The 11,866-nt window shown below is 29.9% G+C and overlaps 1 protein-coding gene across 1 annotated transcript; it reads right to left on the bottom strand.

The window, feature by feature from the left end:
• Positions 1 to 3,008: 3,008 nt before the first annotated feature.
• On the bottom strand, positions 3,009 to 10,358 carry su(f) (cleavage stimulation factor subunit su(f)). The gene is given in 14 exon segments (XM_018446040.1): positions 3,009 to 3,504; positions 3,574 to 3,708; positions 3,805 to 4,063; positions 4,151 to 4,247; positions 4,342 to 4,414; positions 4,500 to 4,746; positions 4,815 to 5,198; positions 5,698 to 5,931; positions 6,063 to 6,118; positions 6,121 to 6,215; positions 6,914 to 7,011; positions 8,709 to 8,741; positions 8,906 to 9,097; positions 10,185 to 10,358. Coding segments are annotated over 14 exon segments (2,142 nt in total). The 5' UTR covers positions 10,209 to 10,358; the 3' UTR covers positions 3,009 to 3,289.
• Positions 10,359 to 11,866: the final 1,508 nt, after the last annotated feature.

Here is an 11,866-nt window from a genome sequence, read left to right as displayed (position 1 = left end):
ATCTGCACAGTCATTTAGGGTTTAGCAAATTCACGAACCCAAGCTCAATACACTGCGGACATTCACATACATTTACACATGTGTACATATACACGTATGTACACACATTTTTATGAACGACGATGCATCAAACATTTTAGAAAAAGTAAGAGTTATACACAATTAATTTAATTGTAATGAGAACGATAAAAGCAAGAATACTTATGTGATAGGTATGTAATATAGATGGAATGTATAGGATAGCAAAATGTATAGGATATATTTATGGGATATATTTATAGGGTAGCAAACTCACGCTTTTTATTTAAGTCCCTTAAAAAAATAAAAATTCTAAAAGAATTCTTAGATATATGATATAATTTTTTGCTCGTTATAATATCATAATATACTTGTCATGGATTAATTACACTAGTAATTACTGAAGTAATAATAAAACAATTATGAGAATTAAATTGAATAAATAATTATCATTAGAATAAAATTATTGGATTAACATGGAGGCAATTATTGAAGCTGCCTCAAATCTCTATATTACAATAGTCGCGCTGCAAATTTTCGACGACAAGATTGACACATTCAGTGTGCTAATCTTCGGTAATTCATTTATTTACTACGTAAGAAATAATTTCTTTATAGTAAAAGCTGTAGTAAAAGCTTTCTAATGCATTTTGGGAAAGATATATTTTTAAGTACTATGCCAGCGCATTATTGAATCCGCACAGAACACCTGAATCTCCCGTGATTTCCACTGTTTCCAAGTATCTGCCAAAATTTCCGCGTTTGCGTTTATCCACTTGAAAATAATACAACATTACTATACAAGAAATTTACGAGAAATAATACAAGCTTGGGTAAAAACAATTAATTTCGGAATAGTTAATTTTTTCGAAATTATCGACATAGTGACTTATAAAGCATAATGTTAGCGATTTATATTGATGATAAATAAAATAATTATCTCCGTAAGTAATCAAATGTATCCTTTGACAAATCGAGAATAATTTTGTCTTTTATATGCTAAAATCGATCAACGCATTAAGGCAATTTTTTCAAAAATTGTCAATGCTTGAGATTTTATGTTAATGGAAAAAAAGGAAGGATAAAACTTCCCTTTTACACGTATCACATTGCGATTACTGAAATGTGATGAACGAGCCAGCATAATTAGTCATACTGAGACTGCAACATCGATTTCCCAGGAGGAGACACGTTACGCTCATCAGGGAGAATCTCGATGGCGCAGGCGGTTCCAGAAGAGTACAAGTGCGGGGTATCCCAACCCAAGATAGATAGACGCGCAAGTATGCCGTAGTTACGCGTCAAACACTTAGGATTTATGTGCACGTAATAGAGTTTGGATATCCCCTCGCCGCTCATCACATGCACTTCATTCAGTAGTAATTAAGACAATAAAGCGACCAATATATATCGTATAGTTAACCGCAAGTTTACCGTGTCGTTTAAAAGTCTGCCAACCTGTTCTCAATAAGCGTTAAACGCTGTAGAAAGGTAGACACTAAATTGTTTTCATTTTAAACAAATTTTACGACGTTAATGAAACAATAAAAAGATAAAATAACCTTTAAAAATAAAAAATAATCAATTAAGCAGTTTGTCATCAAACTAAAGTGTATTAAATATTTCGAATTTTCTATTAATACTCATTCAAGAAAAAATGTATAATTAACTGTCGCGTTTTTAAAATAACCTTATTTAAAAAAATTATAAACAGTAATTTATGATAAATTAAATGTAAATATATTTAAAAACATCTCTTTTTTTAATGTCTGAATTTCAGTTACGTATATGTATGCATTAAATATTTACAAAACATTTTTATTATTGAAACTCCGATAAATATATTTAAAACATCTATTTTTTTAATGTTTGCATTTTGATTACTCAAACATGCGCTTTAAATGTTTGTGAATCATTTTTATTATCGAAACTCACTGATAAAATAATATGAAATGTTATCCTAAAAACAAAAATAAAAACGAACAAAATGGTGAGTATACGTTAACTTTTTGTGTTAGTGCCAGATTTTCGAATCGCTGAAAAGTCAATTTTTTTTTTCTAAAATGGTAACTAAAATTTGTGGAAACGGTTGACAAACTCATGCGGTTTTGTGATTTCGATCGTTTATCAAGTTTTCAGTGCAGGTCTAACTGCGGACACTAACTATTTTCGAAGCCCGCAGCCCAATTTACCGTTAACCCAAGGGGGCCATTACCAGCCACTCGAACTAGGAATAGTGATCAAAGTTTAATTGCACCCTTATCGTAAAGTTGTACCTGCTAACAAAGTCTACCTTACCCCCGTGAGAAGCGCTGATGACGAACTATTTACTTCATTGAAGCGTTAATATCCCCAATCTGTTAACTGACCCAATTATCATATATCTAGTATCTTCTGTTTCAGTGATAAAATTAATCATGTAAAAAATTTTTTTTGAAAATTTTTTATTTCTAAATGGCGCGTGAGCAAGAAATATTAAATATGTACATATCCGTATTTATAAATTTCACGGATTCATGGTAACACATAATTATTAGAATTTTAAATCTTAATTTCAAAATTGTAATCGTAGAATGTAAATAAGATATGGATAGATAAACAAGTGCAATGAGATAATGTAGTATCACATTAATCTTTTTATTGGTCCTGTACGATAAGTTACATACATCTTAAATGAAATACTAACATAATTATTCTTCACGAAGTAAAAATATTAAATGCGATTTCTTGATAATACTTGCAATAAAATTTATACGGAAATTGCGTCCATCGTTTTGTACAATGACAGTTTTTATTATATAATCACTAGTTTCTCAACAATATCGATCTGATAGAATTAAGATAGTTTCGATTAATCTTACACACACAAATCACAGAAATTTGCTTGTTTAGAGTTATGGGCAGTTCACTTTTTTTCTTATACTGTATATCTCTATATTGTATATAAATTGATACATCGATTTATTCAAAAAATAATATATTTAGCCATAAACAATTGTATACATATGAAGGATAGAACCAAAGGACGCAATAGAATTTCTAAGTACATAGTACTTAAAAATATTGTGCACGGAGTGTCACATAAGGAATTTAATAACTTTACAAATGTAATATATGCTTCACGATAATGATAAGTCTGTTCCTCCCACCAATCAATAGCGACAAGAAATTAATTCATAAAAATACATCCGCGACATTATGAATCATCATTACGAACGTATCATGACCATTCATACATATTTTTACCATTTATGTCATTCGTTCCTCTCATTTATTTAACTCGCTTCTGTTGTCTTTGGCGGTAAATATCATTTACAGGTGGAGGCGGTAAATCTTCCTCTTCGCTGTCATCGCCACCTAAACGCGTCCGTCTACGTTTCGATCCGAGGCTCATGCCATCATTACTTTCATCGACAATCCAATGCACAGATTTCGCGAGATCGAACAATTTGGTGTCGCATCCGTTATCTGCCACTGGCAACGGAGCTGTAAATTTATTTTAATTGTTAAAATGTACCATGTTTAAAGACAAGAATTTATAAATATGATAAGTACCATGATCAGGTAATTGAATTCTACTGAAAACATCCATTAATAAATCAACGATAACAAATGGGCCTCTGAAGCAACCAGGTGGAGGCAATATGGTGCACAATTGAGCCGCGGCCGTTGGTAATGGGAATGAACCACCTACAATATAGTAACAACAGATGTGATAATATATAGTTTACTAATATTATATTCGATATAAATGAAAATATATTCAATATATTCAACGAAACCTACCTGGAACCGGATGTTCACCAGGTAAGGGATTTACTTTTGGCTTATATGGAATCATTTGCGACAAATCAGGTCTGGGCAAAGCGGCAATCGCTTCTTCTGGATCAGGTACGCGGGGTATAACTCCAATGGAATTTCTAGCAACGCTGGAGACATCCATGTATCCTATTGATCTCAATTCCATAGCAGTACATGGATACAAATCCAAGAATTTGTATCTATCTACTAATTGAGCGGTCTCTTTTCCTTCGAATTCCTTAATCTAATAGAATAGACAAGTAATAATTTAAATAATAGTTGTGCATTATTTCTCGTATTACAATAAGTTATGTCCGAGACAAATAGTAACCTTTTCCAATACTGCACTTCGTCTCTTCTCGACTTTTACGATACTAGCTAAATCACCAATATTAGATTCGAACTCCAAAAAACGATTCCATATATCTCTGTAAGAAATATTTAATTACTGTTTGCAAAACGAACAAAGGTGTACTTTATGATAATGTAGTAAAAAATTTAACATCATATAAATATACATACACCGATTTTTCTGGTTCTAAGCTAGAGCCAGAAGATAATACCCTCTCGAATAGGACTCTTGTATTATTATCCTCTGCAATAATATGCAATATAGCATATACAATAATATCATTTAGAACATTTATAAAAAAAATTATATAATTTTCTTGGATTCTTACCATTTAAATGTGACAAGTAATCTATATAACAAAGAATATAATCAGGATTATCTCCAAATTTCTTTAATCCTAATTCAAATATACGAAATGCTATGGTTTTATCTTTAGTGCAATAATATTCCATTAACGCAGCAGCAACGTAAACGTGGTGTTTACATCTTATATCCTCTCGTGCTCGTTTGAATACTGTCCTCGCAGATTTTATACCTTCGGCTCTTCTCGCAAATTTCATATATTGTACATATGCCTGCACGATAAAAAAAATTAATATATTATCAACATAATTATTTAATGCACAAGTCCATATATACTAACCAAGGTAGGATCTATGTCAAGTATATCAAGGAACTTTTGATATATTTGATGCACTTTCTCGTATTTCACTCTACCCTCTTCGAAGTCTGCGTGCGCGAAATATAGCAACATATTTTTCGATAATAATGTGTTTGTCGCTCTCTCAAACATAGTAGCAGCCTCATCGCTGAGATTCTTGGCCGCATTCACGTCACCCTTCTCCGTCAATATCTTAGAACTCAACTCTAAGAAGTGCGCCGCTTGATGCCATACCGCAGGATGATGACCCAAACATAAGAGACATTGTTCAATTGCGAACATAACTCTCCGAGCGACCAGCGATGTATCTTCTGTTCTTAGAGGATTACTACGTTCCCATGCAATATATTTCTTCCATAATTCGACCTTGATAAAATGTATTAAATGTAATATACATGTATTGCATATTGAATATATTGCAATTAATATTGAAAATTGGTTTTTAGACGTAATGAGTATAGACTGAGTATTCCTATGAAGTTGTCACTGGTTTAGAAAGAAGAGATAGCTTAGTAAGTATATATATATATCTCACGCACACGTACACGCACACAACTCTAAAGTAACTAGTTTAAGAGAGATGCTGATACGATTCAATATATAGTTGTCCTTCTAACGGAGCACAGATGCTAAGGTTAGGGATAGCGCAGTATAGCTACTTATTATACTATTAATTTTAATAAAAGAGAAAATATACTGAACAAGATCATAGGCCGGTATTCATACTCGGTTCTTATATTCAAGGCCGTCTTAAGTATAGTCTTAAGATGTCACGAATCAATCAGAGGGCTGCATTAGCGTCTTAAGACATTACTTAAGACGGTCTTGAAATAAGAACTGACTATGAATACCGGCCATAGAGTACCTGTTTAACTTCTTCAGGATGACCAGTTGGAGGGATGCTGGGTGCACTCCGATTCAAACCTCTCGTAACCGCTTCCAGTTCTTTAGCGACGCGTCTTGCATTCATATAGTCTCTAGATCTTTCGATGGCCATTTTCTCCGCGATTATTGGATTAATATTTTGCTCAAACGACATGTAATCCTTCCATAATTGTTCCATGTTTATCATGGGATTAATAACGCCTCGTTGATAAACCTATGATTTAATATTCATTGACAATTACTTTTATTCATAAAATGTTAAATTTTTATTTCTTTTCTTGTAGTAAAATATAAAATACTCGAAAGTATTATAGTATAAAATATAAAATACTCGAACACATTTACCTTTCGTACAGCACTAATTTTCTGATTTTCTGCATATGATCCAACCGCTTCGACGTTTTCAAAAACATGACATAATCATTCCAAATACTGTAAGAATGTATGTCCATGCCAATTTTATCCAATGCGAAGTCATACGCCTGTGCCATTTTTTCCCTAAAAAAATGTCACAATTAATTTCTCTCACCCTAAAAACAAGTAATTTCCTTTAAACTCTGCATAATTAATTTAATATCAATCGATACAAAAAATGAATACTGCTTACACTTGCACCCGGATTATATACAGCGTATTTCATAACATACAGCAATAACTTCAAAAATAAATTTACAACACAAAAATATCACAAAAGAATTCTTATAAACATTTGTTCCATTTGACTTTGGCATGTATTTTAGAATTAATCGGAATGGATTCCGATCGGAATTATTCTGTTTTTCTTAGAAAATACAATAGAAATCTAGGGAATTGAATAAATAATTCTGATCGGAATCTGTTCCACATAATTCTATTCCATAATTCTATTCCATAATCTTTGTTTCTAAGTTACAGACGTTTTTCATATTTCATTAATTCTCGTTACAAACTATCGCGTATCGTCTTCACACATAAAGTGTTTATTAATAGTCATAAGACACAAAGATGTATGAAGACATGTGAAGACACTATCCTAACTGGTTGTCAATTTGAAACGGGAATCAATGAAACCCGAATGTCTGTAACTCGGAAACAAGATCAGTTAAAACAAATATTTATACGAAATTTTTGTGTTACTTTTGAATTCATTTCTAAAGTTATGCCCACATGTTATGAAACACCTTGTATTTTAAAACAAAATACTTCCGTGTACTTACTTATACGTAGTTAGACTTGCTTTCGTTTCTTTGACATAAGAAAGATATAGTTTCCACAATTCAATATTTAATATTTTCATGAGGCACCTTTGGAAAAGCTGTTAGACAAAAGAGACATTTTAGAAATGTATCCGTAGTAACTAGACACCGTAAATATAAGACTTCATACACACACACAGGCTCTTGTCCCATAGGAAGATATATACGTATATATATCCACCAAATTACTTACCCATAAAGGCAAGTTTTATTTATACACATAATTAAACATTTCTAATAGAAAGCACGGGATAAATTGTACATTTACATCATAGGAAATAATAGGCAAAATTTATTAAGAAAATTTTTAATAGAATACAGTCACTAATAATAATAATGTTTGTTATATGTAAAAATGGGATAAATAATAATGCACCAATGCACCAATCGAGAATAGTTTATTGCATAAAGATATGATTTATTAGCAATAATGAGAAACATTAATGTTTCGTATATAAAATATGTATATTATTTAATATAACATAAAAATGCCCCACACAAAATGAAAAATTTATTTATTTTCTGCAAGTGGGGCCAATTATAGTAAAACGAACCTATGTGGGATCCAGAAATGAATGATCCCAAGACGTATAAAAAAATGAAGACAATGTGAAGCAGCATAGAGTGATTAGAATCCCTAATATTAAAATTCTTCGAATTATGACAAATGAAGAAAAATAATTACAGATATCGATAACTACTTAATTAAATATTTTATCGCTTTATGCTACTTCTAAAGGTTATCGCAACATTTGAGCTTCCATTTATATTAGATTTTCTCAAATATTGCTAAAAGGGAAGGTGTAGAGTGGAACTTTCTATATTCGTGGTTGAATAAAACAACATTATAAAATATATCCTCAATATATATACTGAGATTTGATTGAGGATTTGATATTTTATATATATATATATACACACATATATATATATAGTGTAAGTCTCGAATCTTATTTATTATACATGCCATCCAGTTTGCAATAATATTTATATACAGTTGAATTAGTATCGATAAACCGATCTTAAGCACAAATAAAAAATATATTGCAGGAAGGAATAAGGCTATTACATTCAGAAAGTTATCTTCTTTGGATATTACAATAGCAATAACTTTTTTCAAATAAACTTTACAATAAATAATATAAATAACAGCCAAAGAAAACAACCTCCCAAATATATAAAAAGATCAATTATTAATCAATGAAATAATTGGTTTGTGGTGAAATAGTCTTTTTATTCACCTCATATAATTTGCAAAATGTTTAAAATCACATTATATGATAATATTCGAACACTGCACGTTAGTAATATCCTAAAATTCTAACCCGTTTTATTACAGCAACGAAACAAAATAGAAACATCCATTCTGTAAAAATAGCGTTCATGATAAGAGAGTTAACTTTACAACGAAAAGACGCGCCTATTAGATTAAGTAGAGATTAATAAGTCAAATCAATTAATATAATAAGAGAGAAAATTATATAAAATATCATTTTATATATTTACATTGGATACAACTTCAGCAATTTTATAATTGTAATAAAAAAAAAATTTTATTATAAGATTACTTTAATTTATCAAACAATTTATGATATTTATGTACCAATGTTTAATTCATTTATATACACAAACTGAATTTTCTGTATGTGTGATTTTAATTTTTTTTGGGAATAGAGCGAAAATTTAATATTAATCATATATAAATATAAACTCTTTACACTAAACATACAAATTCATAGAATTAATATTAACATACCTTTTCCACTTTCTCAAAGTTCCGCATTTTCATCTAGAAAAGCAAACAAGACAACAGATTAAAATCTCATTATAAATGTCTCTTTTTAAAATAAAACAGTATAAAAGATTTTTTGGTATATTACAAAGTTAAATGATTTATTGAAATAATTTCTACAGTTACAGTATAATTTAGTAAAAATTGATATAACCAATTACCTCTTGTTCTATGTAAATTTTCCAATAACGTCCAGCCGATGGGAATACTGTTACAAGTTTCTCAAATACTGGTCGTACTTCTGTGATTGGTCTGATCTGTGCCTCTCTTATAAGTATGCTCCATGCTTCTAAGTCATATGGCGATTCGTCAACAGTCTTTTGAGCGCGTTGTAACTTTTCATTTCCCCAGTCCTGCAAAACAAATTTCAATAGAGATATACCTTCAAAAATTCAACCGCAAATTTATATATATATATATATTATATATTTCTTTTATATATCTCTAGACACTTTCTTAAATAAATATATAAAACACGACAAAATCTCTATGCAAAAACAAGGATTATATATTAATCTTTTCTATAATAAAAGAATAAGTATAAATATGAGTAGACAGATAGCATTTCAATAAAGTGATATATCACATTATAAAATAAGATGTAAGAATACATTTACAATAGAGATAATAGAAAATTTTGTAACCGTTTAAGTAGACATATATTCGTCTCAATTTCACAAGTTTAGAATCAAAGTAATCTTATGTCTATTGGTCTGTTTTCTATTCCTGCACTAGACTGCACCAGAAGTCTCTTTCTTGCTTTCGACAAATATCAAATATGCACCTTTCTCACTTTAAGTTCCAAAAGTGTACACTAATTCAGCCATAAAAAACAAACCTCTTATCTTATGAATTAGAAGAAATAAAAATTGGAAAATATCAATGTAAATAAAATAATGGACCTTTATAAAATATAAAGAGATAATTTATAATACTACAGAGTACGTTTATAATAGTAATATAAAATTTTGTAGCTAAGTATAAATATCCTTTTAATTACTTAAGTTTAAGAATCAAAGGGCAATCTTATCTCTATTATTTCCCAAATCAGAAGAAATTAATTGAACACAATCGAAAACGATCAATACGAATAAAATAATAAAACCTTTTTTATGCAGCGATATAAAAAGAAATAATTTATCATAAATAATATATCATAAATAATATATCATAATATATCATAAATAGATTATATTTATGATATTATAAAATTGCATAGGCGTGTCTAAGTTGATCCATTTCTTTTAATTTAATAAGTTTAAAATCGAGGGAATCTTACGTCCATTATTTCTTGAATTAGAAGGAATTAATTACAGAAAATTGAAAACGATCGACAAAATAATGAATGAACCTTTTACATCGCATAATTATTGCAAACAGATCTCACGAACGTAGAGGTTATGACAGATTAAGACGGATCGGGAAATTAAGGATACTTACGAATTCCGTTTTGTTTTCCGTCATTTTATTTTCCAGCCGTGACCGGCACGCAAAACGCGTAGGTTTTGTGGAATATCCGGTCGCGAAAGAGACAAGGAATCACGTTCCCAATCGAAGTTGCTACGAAAAAAGCAAACAGCAGCTGCTTCTGAATGGAAAATTGTGGAGAATGGAACGAATGGAGACATGAACTGAAGTATGGAGCAGTGATGCGATTTCCAACCCGTTTGTAGCACGCGATCAGCGCCACTGGGCGGCGGCTTGGCGCAACCGCTAGTCATACATAAAAGCACGAGCCTGTATCCGGGAGATTCCCGGTAAAAAATTTATCATGCCTGAATATGTATAATTATGTATAAACATACATAAATAAACAAACATAATTTTATAAATGTATAAATATTCATAAACACACATAATTTTATATAATATGTCCATATATCCTTTTTTTTTCTTGTAAAATTACTTTTTAGTGTAATAGAAATAATAATAGGAATGTAAAAACATTAAAAATAATTAAAAGGGTAATTTTCGCACTATTTGTTTTAGAAAAAATTGAGTTTGAAGAAATGTAAAAAAATTACTTATGTATAATTAATTATATATAAAATTATGTATAATTATGTACGAGCAATTTTTTTTTATTTTTGCAAACTTGTTTTTTTTCTAAAACGAACAATGCGAAAATTATCCATTTAATAATTCTTGATGTTTTCACATTACTATTACTATTTCTATTACACTAAAAAGTAATTTTACAAAAGAAAAAGGGATGTATGAATATGTATAGACATATTTCATATATAATCATATATATTTATGAATAATTATACGTGTTTGTGTATATTTAGACATATTTATACATATTTATAAAAAATTTTTTATCGAATTGTTCAGCGACGTTCACAATTTTTTGTTAAAGTGCGCACAAAGTTGACACGAGGAATAGTTTAGAGACAATTCTAAAGGAGGAGGTGGAAACAAATAAATTATTACTTTTATAAATAAATCTATTTTAATTTTATTTCAGTGTATATATATTTACTTATTAACTATTAAGATGTATGCACATACATAATTAATATTACTCATCTCCTCTCTCCGAAGCACTTTCAGTATCACGACATTTACGTTTTTTTTTTTTTGTTTTATCTACGTCACGACTACGACAGTTACGTCATTCTCTGCCATAGCCCTAACACTTTTTCTTTGTTTTCAAATGTTTTCGCGACAAAATTATCTGAGCTCATGGTTGAATTAGTCAACCATGCCTGCGCCATCACCACGTGTCATTTTATCATGCCTGAACGTGCGAAATGTCAGTTCAGTGATTAGAGAACTTTATAACCTCGTGTTGGGATTCTCGACTCAATATTATCTTAGTAACACGCTCTTAAAAGATAATTCTGTAGTTACAGGAAACTCTGAATAAAAATATATTAGCAATATAAATAAAATTAACTATCACGTTTTATGTTTATATTATTACAATATATTGTATTACAACTATACTACAACAATAATTTTACATATCTTCACTTTACAAACAGCATTATATCCTATGTATAACTTCAATATATGGAATAGTTTATCAAAGAGTTATCAGCTTTAACTCAAGTCGACACGTGTCGTCTAAAGTAAAAAGTATCGATTAAATTATTTGTGCTTATTGTTAGTATAAT

This window comes from Mycetomoellerius zeteki, unplaced genomic scaffold (assembly GCF_001594055.1).
Source record: "Mycetomoellerius zeteki isolate Tzet28-1 unplaced genomic scaffold, Tzet1.0 scaffold174, whole genome shotgun sequence".
Classification (NCBI taxonomy): Eukaryota; Metazoa; Arthropoda; class Insecta; order Hymenoptera; family Formicidae; genus Mycetomoellerius; species Mycetomoellerius zeteki.
The sequence above is the reverse complement of the archived record's forward strand: the minus strand, read 5'-3'. Positions and strand labels throughout refer to the sequence as shown.